Source organism: Macaca thibetana, chromosome 11 (assembly GCF_024542745.1).
Source record: "Macaca thibetana thibetana isolate TM-01 chromosome 11, ASM2454274v1, whole genome shotgun sequence".
Classification (NCBI taxonomy): Eukaryota; Metazoa; Chordata; class Mammalia; order Primates; family Cercopithecidae; genus Macaca; species Macaca thibetana.
The window spans coordinates 65,400,878-65,419,830 of NC_065588.1; the positions used below are offsets into that span (position 1 = coordinate 65,400,878).

An 18,953-nucleotide genomic window follows, 5' to 3' on the forward strand; every position below is an offset into this window, starting at 1 on the left:
CCTATTGTATGATTCCATTTAGATGAAATGTCCAGGATAGACCAGTCCAGAGACAGAAATTAGGTTTAGTGGTTCCATAGGGTACAGGGATGGGAAGAAATGGAAGCGTTGGCTAATGGATATGGAGTTTCTTTTTGGGGTAATGAACATGTTTTAAAATTGATTGTGGTGGTGGTTTTAACACTGTGAAATACTAAAAACCACCAAATTACATATTTTGAATGAATTCTATGGTATGTTATAGAATATGAACAAAAATGTGTACTCATATAGTTTTAAGAAATATTTTCAGTTTTTAAAATTACTTATTTATTTTTAGAGACAGGATCTTACTCTGTTGCCCAGGCTGGAGTGCAGTAGTGTGATTATAATGTGCTGTAGCCTCAAACTGCTGGGCTCAAGCAATCCTCCTGCCTCAGCCTTCTAAGCAGCCGGGATTACAGGCATGAGCCACTGTGCCCAGCTGTTTTTTTTTTTTTTTAATAAAAGCAGATTAAGACCTTTTTACAGAAGGATAACAGTAATAATATTCATCTCTTTTTACTTTGTATCCTCGCCCCTTAAACACCTTTTAGGTTTGCCCTTGTTGGTGTTGGATCTGAAGCGTCTTCAAAAAAGTTAATGGATCTGTTGCCTAAAAGAGAACTTCATGGTCAGAATCCTGTTGTAACTCCATGCAATAAACAGTTCCTGAGTCAATTTGAAATGCAGTCCAGGAAAAGTAAGCAGTCCTCAGAGGCTTTTATTAAAATATGTACATTTTAACCAGTGCATTTGTTAGGCGTTTTATACTAGAGAAGTCATCTTAATACTTGCTCACTAGAAACTCCATTTCACAAAGTCCATGCTTTGAATTAGATTTAATCACTGGTTATGACTGTGGGCCTGTGTACTAGAAACCTACTCTTGTTCCATTTTTCTCCAGATATAACAGACCCAATACTACACAACAATGTGCAAGTTCTGTAGCCCTGCCATTCTTGTCCTGTTATTTCCATCTTAGATACAGAAGGAAACTACATTCTAATTCTTAGATTAAAGGAAAACTATGTGGATATGTATTATGGTGGGGGAGAGATCACTGATAACCAGAAAGTGTTCATTGATTTTTCTGCTTGGCAACAAGACCTTTCACCACTTGGTAAACTGAATATAGAAAAGATTTGTCATTACACATTTAAGGATGTTATCATATAAAGAGATAAGATGGATGATTATGTAATTAACAGAAATTCAAGTGGTTCCTTTTCTTTTAATGTTTTAGCACTTAAGACTTAAGAAGAAGTATGTTACAAAATTTAAATGATGTAATACTGAAATTAAGATATCTATTGAAGAATTTCGGTCTTGGCTGCTGCAGAGTGCTGGTATTTTGAAAGTAACTCATGATTACTTATGGAAAATATATTTAAACCTGAAAAATTTGAGTCTTTAAAAGTACCCATATAGATGTGAATGTTTTTCTAACCCATACTTCCTTATGTAGTTTGCATAGGCACAAGGCATTTGCAAGTTAATATGTTAGAAATAGAGTTGTTTTTAATAATAATGGTTGCATTTCAGAATACTATTTTTAATAGTTGCTATTTATGAGTATTTGGATATTTGCAGCTACACAATCAGGACAAATGTCTGGGGAAGGTAAAGCTGGTCCTCCAGGAGGCAGTTCCCGTGCAGCATTTCCACAAGGTGGTAGAGGACGGGGCCGTTTTCCAGGGGCTGTTCCTGGTGGGGACAGATTTCCTGGGCCAGCAGGACCAGGAGGGCCACCCCCACCTTTTCCAGGTAAAACTTTTCTTAAATTACCATGTATAAAACATGTCTACCTAATACCTCTTTTCCTTTTCTCTCTTTTTCAAGTAATGCATTATTAATGTGACTTACTCTCCTTGTTATGCTATTTTTGGAATCCAGGAAATTTGATCAAGCATCTTGTTAAAGGAACTCGGCCTTTGTTCCTGGAAACTAGGATTCCATGGCATATGGGGCACAGCATAGAGGAAATACCCATTTTTGGCCTAAAAGGTCTTTATTTTTCTCCAAACTTGCTTGACTTATATATAGAATATTTACATCCGTCTTATTTTCTTACCTTTTAAAAAATCCTTTCAAGATCATTTTTCCTTGTTTCACTTTCTAGCTTGGCATCAGAGTAGAATATAAGGTGGGTGATTTCACTGTAAGAAGTGTGTGTACACTGAAAGATGGAAAATATCTCTAGGCATTGTAATCTTTTTTATTAAAGTTTTTGTTTCAGTAATTTTTCTTAAGCATAAATGGAGCTAGTTAAGTTTGTAAGGATATACTTCATTGTAGTTGGTAGTGTAATATTTACCATATGGGTTTTATTTAAAGACAAAGACTTGGTGTATGCTTTATGCTTTTAAAGTATAATCTTGGCATATGAAAGAAAATATCTTATTAGTGAAGTGGTTTTTTTTTCTCTTTCTCCTTTGTTTTTTAGCTGGACAGACTCCACCACGTCCACCCTTAGGTCCTCCAGGCCCACCTGGTCCACCAGGTCCTCCACCTCCTGGTCAGGTTCTGCCTCCTCCTCTAGCTGGGCCTCCTAATCGAGGAGATCGCCCTCCACCACCAGTTCTTTTTCCTGGACAACCTTTTGGGCAGCCTCCATTGGGTCCACTTCCTCCTGGTCCTCCACCTCCAGTTCCAGGCTACGGCCCCCCTCCTGGCCCACCACCTCCACAACAGGGACCACCTCCACCTCCAGGCCCCTTTCCACCTCGTCCACCCGGTCCACTTGGGCCACCCCTTACACTAGCTCCTCCTCCGCATCTTCCTGGACCACCTCCAGGTGCCCCACCACCAGCTCCGCATGTGAACCCAGCTTTCTTTCCTCCACCAACTAACAGCGGCATGCCTACATCAGATAGCCGAGGTCCACCACCAACAGACCCATATGGTCGACCTCCACCATATGATAGGGGTGACTATGGCCCCCCTGGAAGGTAGGTTAGTGTGTATCTGTGCAAGTACTTGATGATAAAAGATAGGAACAATGACTGTAAATAATTAGATTGTAGCTATATAAATATGTTATTTCTGCCTTCCAAGAAGATGAGGTGTTTAAGCTGCTACCCTGTTTTAGCTGAAAGATACTGGTATAGGAGAATTTTTAGACATTCTCTTTGTAGCAAAAGTAGCATGCTTCAATATGGAAAAGTAACTACTATTGCTAAAGCACATGTCAGAAGCAGCTAGTGTGAATTGCTATACACTATTGTGACTAACTTAGGAAATCTGTTGAGTATGAGTTAAGGTTTGTGTTTTTATTTTACAGGGAAATGGATACTGCAAGAACGCCATTGAGTGAAGCTGAATTTGAAGAAATCATGAATAGAAATAGGGCAATCTCAAGCAGTGCTATTTCGAGAGCTGTATCTGATGCCAGTGCTGGTTTGTATATTTCTTGTATTAATATTTCTTATTTATGTTATTAGGAATGACCTAAAAATGTAAGTACAATCTAGAAGATAGGTCATTTACATGTTCTTTTTGTATTCTGAAATCATTACCTGTGATTTATTTAAAAAGCATTGATAAAAGCTCTGTGTCACTGTGTAGTGGGGAAAATCCAAATTTTAACTTATTTGATATAGATGTAAGTCTTACCCTTGACATTTAAAGGTTCCGGGGCCTTATGACAGCTTATTTATTCTTATATTTGCAAAATGATAATGTGCTTTACACACCTGTAATAATAAGTTGAGTTAGTATCATGACCATGAAAGTCTTTTGCAAATGGTGAAACAGTAAAAGAAGACATTGCCTTGCATAGTTATTTTAAAGCACAGTACTTTTGTAAAATGCCTTATCACTCTTATCTCAAGTGGTTTGATGGTATTTTGAAAACAAAATTTGTTTGACTTGAAACTCTTTCCTTTCCCTCACAGGTGATTATGGGAGTGCTATTGAGACATTGGTAACTGCAATTTCTTTAATTAAACAATCCAAAGTGTCCGCTGATGATCGTTGCAAAGTTCTTATTAGTTCTTTGCAAGATTGCCTTCATGGAATTGAGTCCAAGTCTTACGGTTCTGGATCAAGGTAAAACTTTCCTGTCTCATTTCCATTTAAAAAAACTGTTAGTTTACAAATGGAAAGAATACTGTGTTTGAGACTTTAAAAAGAGGACTTTGCTTTTACTTATTATTTAGCATCTGGAGTGTTTTTTCTTTTTTAACTCTAAATGTTAGTTGCTTGCTTAAAACCCTTCAAAGACTTCTACTCAATCTTAAAGCAAGACTAAAGATTGAGGGACTGTGTGATAAAGCCCCTTCCTATCTTTTTAGCTTCATTTGTACCTCTTCCTTACTGTTCTCCAGCCATATTTCTCCTTTTTCTCTAGATACATCAAATGTTTGACCACTTCACTTTATATTCCTTCTCCTGGGAGCAGTTTTCCCTGTCTCTTCACATAGCTGGCACCTTATTCTTCACGTCTCATTCTAACTTCTTAGGAGGGGGCTTCTCCCAAGTTAGTCTGTTATATTGTTCTTTTTATTTCTTCCATAGTACTTACCGTAACCAATGCTCATTATCGAGGCATATTTTTTCCTCATTAGAGCACATGTTGAATAAACACCTGTTGAATAAACATGTGCTCTAATGAGATAAAGCAGGGGCTTTATCTATCCTGTTCACTGTATTTCTTTTCTTTTAAGAGATGCGGTCTTGTTAAGTTACCCAGGCTGGTCCTGAACTCCTGGACTCAAGTGATCCTCCCAGCTTGGCCTCCCAAAGTGCTGGAATTATAGGCATAAGCCACTGTGCTCAGCCATGCTGGTTATAATATTCCTAATGCCTACAGAGTGTCTGGTATAGAATGAGTGCTAAATAAAAATGTCTTGAATGAGGGAGTGACTGAATAAATTACTGATCTTATAGGTAGTTCCCTTTTTTTTTTTAAAAAAGCATTGCTGCTAACTTTTAAATTTTATATATTTTTGAAAGGCAGACCTTTAAGCTTCACTTGGTATTCTTAGATGTGTCTTTAGTGTACTGTATCTGGTAGTAGTCTTCTTTAAGTTAAGAGAAAGGAGCCTGCCTTTGACATGGTCCCCAATTTTGTAATTATTACCTTTTTGACCCAGTGTAAGAATCTTTGTGTCTGAACAAATATGTCATAGATATAGGTATCTTGTATCATTTTTTTAAGTTTTAAAGTCCAAAGTAATAATTTTTAAATCCCAACACTTTGGGAGACCAAGGCAGGAGGATCACATGAGCCCAAGGAGTTTGAGACCAGCCTTGACAACATAGGGAGACTTCATCTCTACAAAAAATTTTTTTAAATACCTGGGCCTGGTGGTGCATGCCTATAGTCCCAGATACTTGGGAGGCTGTGGTGGGAGGGTTGCTTGAGTCTCAGAGGTCGAGGATGAAGTGAGCTGTAATCGTGTCCCTGCACTCCAGCCTGGGTGACAGAGAGAGACCCTATCTTGAAAAAAAAAGTAATAACTTAGGCCTTGATCAAGGAGCTTAGCTGTCTGGTGTAGAAATATAAGACATAAATATTATTTAATAGACAGTTATTATTACTGTAAATTTAGAATTTGTAGAAGTCTTTTAGGCAGTAAGCATTGGTTAAATTATTTGTTTTTAAAAAATGGCAGTTCATGAAACATTTCTACATATTAAATACAGTGTGAATACTGTATCAATTCTTTTTACTGGTCACAATTGTTAGCCCTCTCCTGTGCCTCTTCTCCTTCCCTAAATATAACATGCGTATTAGAAAGTTTCTTTGTGTTGGACGCTGCTCCTCATGAACCGTATGTTAATAGGTTGTCATTTTCATATATTTAAGCCCCATTGTATGTTATGACTTCATGACTCTTATATCTAAAAAAGTCGTATTGTAGATGTTGTTTAGCTTAAAACACGAGTGCTTTGAAATTTTCCCTGTACCTTTCTATTTGTTCATTCAGTAAATACTACACATCTGTTTTAGGCTACTAGCTTAAATAGATGATGTGATGCATTTCTGTGATGTGTTCGGTTGCTGATTTTTTGGTAGTGTTTTTAATAATGAAATTTCTGGTTCATGCTTACTGGTGAGTTGGTAAATCATTATTGACAGCTCAGGATAGTAAGTTTAAACCAGATTTATGAAGAATTTTTTGCTCCCTTAGATTTTTTTAGACATCAAAAAATTGAATATTTTTAAGCTATCTAATTATGGAGAGCATTAATCCAGTAATTTCTTTTAGAAGACGTGAACGATCAAGAGAGAGGGACCATAGTAGATCACGAGAAAAGAGTCGGCGTCATAAATCCCGTAGTAGAGACCGTCATGATGATTATTATAGAGAGAGAAGCAGAGAACGAGAGAGGCACCGGGATCGTGACCGAGACCGTGACCGAGAGCGTGACCGAGAGCGCGAGTATCGTCATCGTTAGAAGGTGGGTATTCCTTGTTCCTGTTAAATGTGTGTGTATTCTTAACAGTAACTATAACTCCAAGGCTACTGTTCGTACAGTATATACCTACATTTTAAATGGTCCAACTACTTGTGAATGTAATCTTCTGGAAACATCTGAAACAAATTATGGGTAAGTAATGACAGGTAAATTTTTGACCCTTTTATCTTTGAATATTTTATTGCTGAGTTATTGCTTTTAGGTTTCAAATAGTTAATGGTCTTAACAAAGCAAGGAAATAATCAAGAGGACTCATTGTGTACTTCTAAAATCTAAAAATTGGGATTCTTGTAATCACATACTTAGGTTGTGTGTAATTTTGAATACAAAATAGAGTTATTTCACATATATATTATGTGTTTGGATTTTTAAAAATAAATGGAAAGTTACTATTCCTGAACTAGTTTTATTTGTCCCTAAAAATTTATGAGAAAATCTGACACAATAATAGTTTATGATACAGGAGGATGTTTTCTCAACATTCAAAGAGACTTTTCCTTTTAAAAAAAAAAAAAAAGAAATTTTTTTTTTTTTTTAGAAGAGACACTATCCTGACATCTGGTTTTTGTTTTTAAAAGAAACAGTATCCTTTAATTTGCAAAGAAGATGTAAAAGTTATTCAATTAAAATGGGTTCAGGGTGCAACCATATCTAAAAAATTTTAAATCGTGTCAAGCCATATACCCAAGTTTAGAATAACTGGAAATAATTTTCTTTGATGTTTCATTCATAAATCATAATCATTGTCTTTTTTTCTGTATTTTAAAACTATTTCTTGTGTACATTTTTCATAAAGTGGGAAGAGTTGTCTGTTTATGCTTCATTTTCACATGTAATTTTATTTTTTATATTTGTTAACAGCATTTATTCATGTGAAGAGCTGGGGGGAGGGCACTATAAGGCTTATGCATGTGACACAAAGGTTATTCTGTAAATTAAAATATTTTTTTCTTTATATGTTGGTTGGCATATTCAAATTAAATTAAGGCCAAACAAACCCCTCATAGGTAAATACTCTTTATGTGATTATTTTCAGTAATCATGGGAAACTTACTGAAAATTCAGTAATGGTAATTGTTAGTATTTAAATTGTTATGGGCACAGTTAAAGGCTTTATCAAGTGTATGTAATTCTGTGACAGCATAGCAATTTCTTTAACCATAACAGATATGCAAATGAGGTCCTTAAATGCCTAGAAAATAAGCATGCTATTTTTATGGAACACAAATAAGCTCTTAACACTATTTACAATTTTAAGGACTTTTTAAGTTAAAAAGCTGGTTTTGATACTTTGCATTTTGAATATGCAGATTGAATATCAAAACTTTGATTTTTATATAGTTTTCCATGTATTACAAAATTTAATGTAAACTCAAAACATTCTTTTAATATGAGGCAAAACATATCTTATACTTTTAAAACTAAGCTTATTGAAATCGATATTGTTTTTGAATGTAAAAATTGAATATTGTGTTATGAAAATCTAAACACTAAATTTTAAAGATGTAGCACTTTTTTCCCCTGAGTTAAATACATCTGATCCCATCTTAATGAAAAAAATTCTCAATATCCATCAGTTGCTTAAGGTGGATTGTGACTGGGTTATTAGTTGAAATGCTTATCTATGTTACTCATTTCCATTATAGAAAGGTACAGGTTCTGTAAGTTACCTATTTTTTTTTTAGACTTTATAAGTTATCAGCAAGCTTCTAGTTAGTCAAGACATGATAATGAAATGAATTCATCTGCAAAATTGGATGTGCCCATCAAGGGACCTCCAAACCAATTTAAACCCAAAGTTAACTAATTAAATTTCTTACTGGTTTTAGTAAAACTAGCATAGTCAGCCAAGTAAACAAAATCCATTGTTAATCTTAAAAGTATTTGAGTTAGCTAACATTACTTTCTAGTAATGGGTACACCTAACTATATCATGACTTGAGTTTCATTACATTCAGACATTAGCTACAAATTCCTAATGTGCAAACTATTGTTGACATTTTTCTTAATCACTGATGTACCATACCAGAATTTCCATGTTTTGTTTGTACATTAATCAGAATTGAGTTGTAATACTGTATGTGCCTTCATCCAAGCAAAATTTTACATAAGCATTTCTAGTGCAAAAAATTCTGTTATCCTGGATTATTGTACATTTGCTATATCAATCAGTATTTATTGTGGATGTAGACATGAATAAAGGGGTGGGGACTGCGATTAAATATATTCAAGTAAAACTTTTTAATAAAAACAAAAGCTGTCTGCAAATTTGATCACCATCATAATAAGGTCTGTTGACCTTTTTAGAAGTTTTAAAATATGAGTCCTTTTGAGCTTTCATGTAAATCTTAAATGGACTAAATGGAATGAGTGATTTGAAAGCTAAAGTGAATGTCACTAGTAAGGCTGTATACAAATAAAATACTAATGTAATCTATTAAAGTGATGATGAATGGCTAAAAGGGCAAGTTCTTAATTTTTTAACTGGAAACTTAATGATCTTGGCAAGCTGTTAATGTCTGTCCCATCTTAATTTTTTTTGTGTTTGAACTGTTGGTAATGTTAATTGCATTCTCTCATTTTAAAATGTATTGGTTTTTCTAAAAGTATTCAATATCTAAGTTCAAATAGATAATATTTTAATGAGAAAATACCAATATTGTAAATTTCAGTATGTAAATACATTGTGCTTCATATTCTGTAATTTCTGCCTCTATTCTCAGACCACTCTGAGCAAAATAAAAGTAGTTCAGTGCTTTAAGATTGTACATTTCTTACTGAAATAATTATAGTTTCATAGTTGAGTTACTTAAAAGGTTGCATTCCTCTTGTTACTTCTTTGGAACATCTCTGCTCAGCAAATTTGTGTTAACAATTCAGCTTTTCTTTGTTTACTGAAACCAAATTTTTTTTTTTAAATACTCTTTATTCAGGCTTTTCCTCTCCCTACTTTATGAGGTTTTACAATTCTCACATCTTTATTATCCATGACAATTTTTAAGCATTGGGTATGGGGTCTGGATTAAATAACTTGCCTTTGCTGTCCGATTACATTTTTTTTTTTTTTGAGAGGGAGTCTCACTCTCGTTGCCCAGGCTGGAGTGCAATGGTGCGATCTCAGCTCACCGCAACATCCGCCTCCTGGGTTCAAGCAAATCTCCTGCCTTAGCCTCCCGAGTGGCTAGGATTACAGGAATGTGCCACCATGCCTGGCAAATTTTGTAATTTTAGTAGAGACAGGGTTTCTCCATGTTGGTCAGGCTGGTCTCGAACTCCCGACCTTGGGTGATCCGCCCACCTCGGCCTCCCAAAGTGCTGGGATTGATTACGGGCATGAGCCACCACGGCCAGCCTCGTCTGATTATCTTTCTACTACCTTAAATATGATCTTAGGATCGTAGATTTTGTTATTGCCCAATATTTAGGATGCTTTGCATTGTGTGTTCAGCTTAACTTTGTGTTAATTTGAAAACAACCAAAAAACGTCAAAAGAATAAAAAAATTCTTACATGTTGAAGATGTTCCATTTTCTTCTTAGTGTTGCTTTTAGGCTTATGTGAAAACTAAATTATCTTAATTACCTGGTGAATGATACTGGTTGTAATAAGATGTTAAAATTGTTTCTGCAGCTCTTAGGTTATGTGAGGTCTGCCTTATAGCTCCCAGCCCTGTTTCCATATGTTTTCTAATATAGCCTAACTACTCTGCTTCATCTGGATATGTATGCTAGCTTTCATTGCTTTAGCTCTGATTTTTCTTGCTTTGAGTATTACAAAACCTGTCTCACTGCACAGCTGACTTAATTGAAGTTACAAGAGGGAGTAGGAAGTGATCCCTTGAATGGATGTATAGTGTGTTTTGCTCACTGTGGTTTAAGAATATAGTTTTGTTTACAAATGATTAATGTTCCCTGTTGAAAAAAAAATTCAATGCCAGTGTGAGTCATCTTGCTCTCTCACCTTCATCTCAGTGTTAAATTTACTACCATTGTTTTAGTTTGTAAAATAGATTGTTTTGAATAAATTTTGTCTTGAATGAATATTTAGTTAACGTTGTTTAAAGAAACCTAATAACCAAAAAGGGGTAAGGGTGCCATTTATGCTATCCAAATTTTAAGAATTTTTCTTTTGTGGTAGCATGTTTTAACTCTTCATGAATTATAAATAACAGGTTATTTTGGGATGTTCATTTTGTAAATATTTTGGGAACAAAGCTCATTTTTCTTTGAATGTGATTAAGTTTATTTCTACTATTTTACTGGGTTGTAAGAGCAACAATTATGTATGTGTTTTATAGAGTAATAAAATGCTTTAGTTAAAATGAGGTAAGTACTATGTACAGAGGTAGAAAGATGAAAATATGAATGTTTGGGTAGCGAGAACTTGTAAATATCTACAATAACTAGAATTGTTTTTATGTAATATGTTCTAGTCAACACCAGAAGGAATTTTAATTTTAGAGTTAACTCGTGTGTAGATAATTATTTCTCTTGCCCACCTCATTTCCATTCCTCTTAAGAAGTTTTCAGATAGAGAAAAGTGAATTATATTGAGTTAATAGTGCATCTCTAAAATTATATGAGAATCCTTTTAATTCACTATATTAATGTGAAAATCTATAAAAGTGCCCTATCAAGTATTTATTTGAATCTTAGAAGATGAATTTACCATTAATTTAAAATACTAATTCTAGTAAATGTACGTAAATTTCTAACAGAAACAATTATAATTTGAGTTGTTAATAATGGCTTGATATATTAAAATACAGGTATTTCTCTGTGTGTTGAAATTTTACTTAGTGTTCACTTTAGTTTACAGACTTTATTAAAAAGGTGTAGATTCCATTTATCTTTTAGTTGTTTTAACATCTGTTTACATAGGCCTTTATTTTATAATTAATACCTAAAGCAAGTAATTGTGTGGCTTTGACATTACAGATTTTACCAAATGATACGTTGAAAACATGGGCATTGAATGTATTTGTCACTTTTAAGCTGGTTTTTGCTATCTTTGTTGATGTAGTACTTAGACATTTGAGAGTATAATATGGAATTGGATTATTGGAAATGGGTTGTATTGCCTTCAAAGTCACTTTCATTTAAGACTGTAAAATTTGTATTTCCAAGTGCATAAATGTAAAGTGTTTAGAAATAGAAATAAAAATGGCTAGACTCTCCCCCATATTTTATGTCTGTATGGTGAAAATTAGATTTATTAATAGAAAAGATCTATCTATAAAGTATAATCAAACAAATGAGTGCATTAGTCCTGGAAAAAGATGTGTGTTGCAATTTTACAAACAGGATTCTCTATATAAAAATAGTATTCTCCACTGGAGTGATAATGATACAAAGATGCAGTGTATGTGATATGTTTTATGGAAGAATGGAATATTTTTGTTTTGCTATGACTTTAAATAAGTTTTCCCTCTTAATGACCTGATCTCTTTTTATCCCTTCCAGCGCAACAGAAAATTTAGGGAGATAGCATTCTTTTGCAGTTAAATTTATTAATTTCCCAGTAATTATTATTTAAGATTAGAACATATGCCTTGTCGGCCGGGCGCGGTGGCTCAAGCCTGTAATCCCAGCACTTTGGGAGGCCGAGACGGGCGGATCACGAGGTCAGGAGATCGAGACCATCCTGGCTAACACGGTGAAACCCCATCTCTACTAAAAAATACAAAAAACTAGCCGGGCGAGGTGGCGGGCGCCTGTAGTCCCAGCTACTCGGGAGACTGAGGCAGGAGAATGGCGTGAACCCGGGAGGCGGAGCTTGCAGTGAGCTGAGATCCGGCCACTGCACTCCAGCCTGGGCGACAGAGCAAGACTCCGTCTCAAAAAAAAAAAAAAAGAACATATGCCTTTTCTTTCTTTAATACATAAACCAGTTTTTTAAAAGCATATTGCACATAATAAAAATAAAACATTTGAAAGCTGCCATTTTAGATTTTTTTCCCACTAAATAATTTTGCTAAATAGCTTCATCAATATAAGATGAAGATGCAATAAAAGATAACAATAGCAATGGCTGAAGTTACCTGAAAAATATGGGTATATAGAAACTATTATATATAAAATAGAAAGTCCTGGATTGTACCATCTATTTTTTTTCTTTTGCAGTTTTAAAATTTTATGTTATTACTGCTAGGCAGTATGCATTCATCTATGTACTGATGTTCTTAAGATACTTACAACCTAGTTGGGGAGGAAAGGACATAAAAGAAAAATTTATAACAGTGGCAGAAATAACTCTTAATTGTAGAGAAGAAAGTATTTTTCAGTTATTTTTATGGCAAAATATCACTAAACTGTGCCCTATGAACATGTTCAAATTGAAAAAAGTTTTTTTGAAAAACCTTCTGCCCTCTTGACTCTTAAATCACTTTATTATTGAAGTGGTTTCTTGTCATTTATACTTTAATTACCTAATGTTTCAATGGTTACTTATATCCAAGTTAATTGAATGTTTCTTGTGAACCTCTACCTGAAGTTTGCATATATATGTATTCTTGAAATTTTAATTTATCAACTTTATTCTATTTTTTTAATTTTATGTGAGTTTTAAATGAACTTTATCATTGTAGATTCCCATTTAGCTTGTTTTGGTTAGTTTATAATACTACATTAGATATTTCTATATAGGTGGAATAGAGTAAAAGTAAAGTAAATGTTTTAAATTTGTATTATGTCTAAAGATTTGTACGTGGATGTCATTAATTTAAATGTCCATACTCTATTTATAAATCTTATTTATAAATTTTGTAACATGGAACACCATTTGATTTATAATACTTGCAGAAGTTCCTGTATGCTGTTAAATAAATTAATTTGTAAAATAATTTTGAATTTTATATTTAGTTCAGCATTTAATTGTTAAATGAGTTTATAGACTTGATAATGTGGGTGAATGAAAAATATTTACATTAAAATCATCCAAGCATTTTCCATTTATTTTTGTAGCTTGCATATTTTAGAAAATGACTTATGAATGTTTCCATCATCACAGAAACAGTAGCTGCTATGTTTTCATTACTGCTTCAGTCATTAAATTTATAAGGCAATAATATCTAAGAAGAATGAAATCAGAATGTCTCAGTTTAATCATCAGGTAAATTGGAACATTTCACCGCCACAAAGGCAGCTACTGTTTCCGTTAATTCTTACTTTGTGTTAGAATACGTAACAGTGAAGTAGATGCACGACTTGTGTATGTATAGTTAAGCCAGCGTTTTTCTGTGTATTTTGGGGAATAGCAAAATCTACATCACAAATTTTGACACATTACAGCTGAAGGAAGAGGATCACCTTCCAAGACAAAACAGTCTTCATGGGGGAAAAATGACGCTTGTCCAGCAGTTTGCTTCTTGTGATTGAACTGAACCTGTAAGGATTCATGGATAAAATGAACAGGAATAGATCTGAATAAAGCAAATCTGCATAAATGGTAACCAGTAGCTCTACTTTTATTTTTTATGTTGCTTAACTGTTTTATTTGAAGGAAACCTGTGTGATTTAAAAAGTTATAGCTTTTGCAACTTTATTACTGGTTATATACATTTGGCCATTATAATGTGCAAGCAATTGGAAAAAAAGTCAAGTAAATGCTTGTTTTTGTAGTAGTTTGTTCTTGTTAAAAATGTTTATATGATAATGTCTGTAAACAGCATCACTTTGATTACAATAGATGTAGTGTTGTAATAAACTGTTTAATGGGGCTGATGTGTAAAGCTGTTCAAGTTATTTGATGTTTACACCTCAGGGAAAGTCTTGTGTTCAGCAATATCTTAAGATAATGTTACTATGACAACATTTTTACTGTCCTTTAAAGCATTGCAATAGCGTTTTTGGATATGCATCAATCTAATCTTGCGTTCAGCGAATTAAACATAGTAATTAAGTGTCTTTTGCCCTTGATTTTGGTATTAGAATAGGCGATTACATGGATATTTAATATTTCTATATTCTGCTTTTCTAGCTGTTTTTACCTAGTTAGCTTGTGACTTTGCTGAATGGTATGTAAACTTGTAAAAATTGAAATTTGACAGACATAGCAATCCAGTCAATGTGTAAAGGGGTCAAAAAAGCAGAGGTTTTAATACATAAGTAAAAACCCATACATATTTGATGTGTAATGCAGGTTAATTACAATACAGATGTACTGAAACACTTAATTGTGAACTGCTAACATTGAAGAAAATTTGACAATTCTGATTTGATGCTGCAATTACTTGCTGTTTTTATTGATCTTATGGTTTATTTCTTAAGCCATAGGCAGTGTAAATACAGCCCTGCAGCAGATAAATGTGAGTAAAGAGAGCCTTAGTTTTATTTTCCAATTGGTATAAATTTTTGAAGGATGTGATGTTCATTAACATTCGGTTGTATTCCCCAGTATTTGTAATGGGAAATTACAGATAAACCGTGTCTGCATAGTTTAAGGAATACTATGTGTATTCATGCAGTGTATTGATTCATGCTATAGTTATGTAATCAAAGATTTTTCTCAAACCTGCCTTACATACAGGCCCACTTTAAAAGCACCTGGCTAGCATGTGTTCTTGATTGCAAAATTGGCAGAGGCAGGGTGTCAACTTGATTAGGTGTTTTTATGGGAATGTAATTTGAAATCACTACTTGAGAAATTTGAGTTAAAATTCTTGAGCACGTTAATATATTTTTAAGATCTGATTATCTTTGAGAGATCTTATGTTGATACACATTGGTTGTTAAAGTATACCCAAATTCTAGGACAATGCTTAAAGTGTTAAAATACCCTAGATACTATGTTATGTGCAACTGTAGAAACCCTCCAGAAATTTCCACTGCTTTTCTTCACTTTCATCTTGTCTGCTATCAAACCACTTCTGACAAAATTAGCTGTTTTGAATTACCCATATCACTGCCAGTTTTATTTTAAAATATTTTGTGTTTGAAGTATCTGCATGGGGTCATTGATATTTATCAAAACTGTTCCCTTTCAGAAATGATTTTTTAAGCACTTTGTTGAAAATGCAGTTGCTTTTTTAACATTATTTTACAGTTGTATCAAAACTTTCCTGTTTTCTGTATATTGTTAGTTTTTGTCATTTCTTGGCTTTTTAATATTTTGACTACAATACCCTAATGTGAAGAAGTATGGACATATAAATATTACAAGAGAAATTAGTTAATAGTAAGGTTAAAAGGTAAGTAAAATGTCCATGAAAATAAAATTTCTTTGAACAATTTGAAAATGTAATCACAAAAATCTAACTGCACTTGAAATGAAACTGGAAATTTTATACTAATTAAATCCTTTACCTTTTCATTTTTTATCAGTGGAACCTTTTAATTGCTCCTTCTATATTACTCTTCTCCCTGCTTGGCTGATCTCATTACGTGACTTTGTTGCAGACAGTGTGAGTGTACTAGATTTGTTTGCTGCTAATCTGTTATTTTAAGTGTTGTCAGAAGGAAATAACTTCTTGGTTTGACCAAGTAATTTTGCAAAGTCCTTCTCTACCTGATAACACATGAATGTATAGCAGTAAAGGTGAAAATTGCAAGCCTTGTTTCATTCTTCATACCCCCTTCAGTTGTTTATGGGTTGATGTTATTTGAAAACTCTTCCGTTTTTTTATGTGTAAAAACAATCCAAAGAGATAAATCCTTGCATAGACACCAAAAACAGTGTCTCAGAGACCTTTTCATTTTTTCCTTAGTTAATAACTGTAGTGGATATGAAAACAAACGAGTTGAATTTTAAAACATAGCATTTATTAGTGCTATACAGTCACATTCCTTTCAGCCAGTAGTAAACAGATGAGTGATACGGTATCTGAATGGTACTGCTTCTCAGACAGCACTTTGGATTGAAAGTGCTGCTTTTGGTTAAAGGAACTATGTTGTGGAAAGCATATTCCAGTGTAAATTTGCAGATGTGCATTTTATTTTGTCAATTTTCATAAGATTTGGAGTAAGTTGCAGTGGCTTTTGATCATAGTTTAGCCCGTTTAATGGTCCTTTTACCTAGAATGTTCTTAAGCAGTTAATGACAATTTGGAATATACAGATAACTTGTAGCTTAAGATACTATTTTCATTTAATTCTCCTGTGGAGAATATTGCTTTATTTTTTACTAGTTCAGGTCAGTTATTAAAATAAACGTGGAGGTTTTAATGAATGTTGTATAATATTTTATAGTGAAGGAAAATTGTTGAAAGGGTAAAGACTTTCTCTTTCCCTTTGTATTTAACTGTGCCAATCTAAATACATACTGTTTTATACAATGAGATGCATTACAAGACTTTTCTGTTGGAGTGCTCTCGACATTTTGGTTTTCATACCTGAATGATCATTGCATTTTCTGTATTTTCTACAATGGCTCCAATTTTGTGTTTTAAGCTTCAGCTTAAGAGGAAGTTTATGTTCTAATTCTTGACTGAGAATACAGTATTGAGATTCTCGCTGTTTTACAGATAACTGGTTTTTAAATTTTACTCATTAAGTTCATTTGCATCCCATAGCCCTCTGTAAATGTTGTATGTACGTAAATGCACGCTTACCCACTGTGTATAGTAGACATTTTTGTGCTAAAATATATTAAGTGGGATTTTTGTAGCAAAGCATTCTATTTTTCTGTTCTTACAGTGTGTGTGTGTGTGTGTGTGTGCGCGCGCGCTCGCACGTGTTTTTTTTAACCTTAACCTTCAGTTTAAACACTGGTGTATTTATTTTCTTTTTAAGCAACTTGACTCTTAGAAGCCTTAGACTGATTTTTTTTCAATAAATATTCAACCAAAAATTATAAATTTATTAAGATGTGGCCTTACATATGGCATTCCTTGTGTTCGTAATGTGAGATTTTTGATTTAGAGAAATCAAGATTCAGGATTAAAGTTTCATTGTAAGTTGAAATAGAAAATGTATTGAAATGTCTAGGCTTCTGGGAGAAAGTTCTTACACTCTTCTTTCTTGGCATTAGAAAGAAGCAATAGGAATTTTTGTGAATATTCTAAATATTCAGGCAACACTGTTCAGATTGATTTAGGTTTGTCTTAACCAATGTTCTTTTTTTAGAATTTCAGGTTGTTGGCATTCACTGAGTATGCAGCTACTATGGTTTTTGTATGGGACGTATACTTGATTATATACATTTTAATGTCTTTAAAGACTTCCTGCTATATTAGTTAACATATTGTAATGGGAGTCTTAAATACTAGGTTGAATTTAATTGAAGTCACACACACCTTGAAGTGGTAACTGTGCATAGTAAATACTACCAAGAGTTTTATTCATGTGGGAGTATCCTAAAATTCTGCCATGGGTGTAAATGTTTTACAGTAATTTCATAATTGGACAGACCCTGCATTTAGCAAAAACATTTTATTTTGAAAGTGTGTTCTTTTTGTCGCACTGTTACTGCGTAACACTTCTCAACATTCTGTAATTTAAATTATTTTAAAATACTATGGTGAATTCATGTTTATTTTTTTACTTTGAAAATTGTACTCAGGTGGTATTTAATGGGAAAGGATCCTTTGGGTATAAATCATAATGTATTTTAAGGAATGCATCTATAATATTGATAACTTTAGCCTTAAAAAAAGGTCTATTATTCCTTCCTCTGCATCCCATGGTATATTAGCAAAGTAGTTTACAGCCCTGTACAGCCTTACAAAGTTGTTTTACAATTTTTAATGGAAAGCCCTTAACAAAAAAAAAATTGTATCATATTACCAATATCCGTGAATTACTGATTACAGTTTGTAAATAATTTGTTTAATATCAGAAGGCCAAAGAAAGTCTTAAAATTTTAGCTATTGACTCTATGGTGACTTCACAATAAGATTTCTGTGCAAAAAGGTAAGGTGATAATTGATCAAATAGACTTTCTTTTTTTTTTTTTTTTTTTTTTTTTTTTGCTGTCCATGAGAATTAGACTTCATATTAGCTTCTATTAAAAAGCTCATTCCATTTTATTAAAATGTTTGTAATTGCAATTTTGTGTTTAATGTTTACTTTGTCTTTCCTTTCTTTAGCATTTAGGTGACTGTTCGGCAGTTTGATATATGGCCATTGTCGGCCTTAAACTGCACTGGTAACAAGCATGGTGTTATCTTGTATTGAAAATAAAATAAACTTTTGATAAGACTTTGCAGTTTGTCCTTTTTGTTTGATTTGTGATTTGGTAACCATTGTGTATGGTTTAAATAGTTAATATTTATTGGCAGTATGCAGTATAACAGAAATTGGACTGTTGTCTGTATTTTGTCTTTAAGCCAGCCTCCTAGATAGTGGTTGTTTTCTTGCGTATTGACATTTTGGTGCTCTTTAAAGCAACTGATAATTGGGCTAAAATTAGGATTAAGAGGCCTGACAGATTTCCAGGCTGTTATATTGTTTTTAAATCAAAGATTCAGAAAGAATTTGTCTAGTTTTAGAGGATCATTAACCTCACTAGAGTTTAATCAAGTAGAAATGTTTGCAGCAAAAATATTTTACTAGTTAGCTTGGAAACATTATGGGG

The 18,953-nt window shown here is 33.4% G+C and overlaps 1 protein-coding gene across 8 annotated transcripts in view; it reads left to right on the forward strand.

Moving 5' to 3' along the window:
* Positions 1-18,953, forward strand: part of CPSF6 (cleavage and polyadenylation specific factor 6) — a 49,279-nt gene that overhangs the window by 16,614 nt on the left and 13,712 nt on the right. For 2 of the 8 annotated variants that reach the window (XR_007717888.1, XM_050749968.1), the window contains exons 4-10: positions 576-721; positions 1,612-1,785; positions 1,915-2,025; positions 2,465-2,969; positions 3,302-3,417; positions 3,915-4,068; positions 6,234-6,426. Coding sequence is in view for 7 of the 8 variants with exons in the window: in XM_050749968.1 (XP_050605925.1) it covers positions 576-721; positions 1,612-1,785; positions 1,915-2,025; positions 2,465-2,969; positions 3,302-3,417; positions 3,915-4,068; positions 6,234-6,423 (1,396 nt within the window). In the remaining variant the exon portion in view is untranslated. Of the gene's footprint in view, positions 1-575; positions 722-1,611; positions 1,786-1,914; positions 2,026-2,464; positions 2,970-3,301; positions 3,418-3,914; positions 4,069-6,233; positions 9,912-13,732; positions 18,578-18,953 lie in introns of those variants that run through there. The other 6 variants (XM_050749966.1, XM_050749969.1, XM_050749973.1 and 3 more) reach the window with 6 other exon arrangements.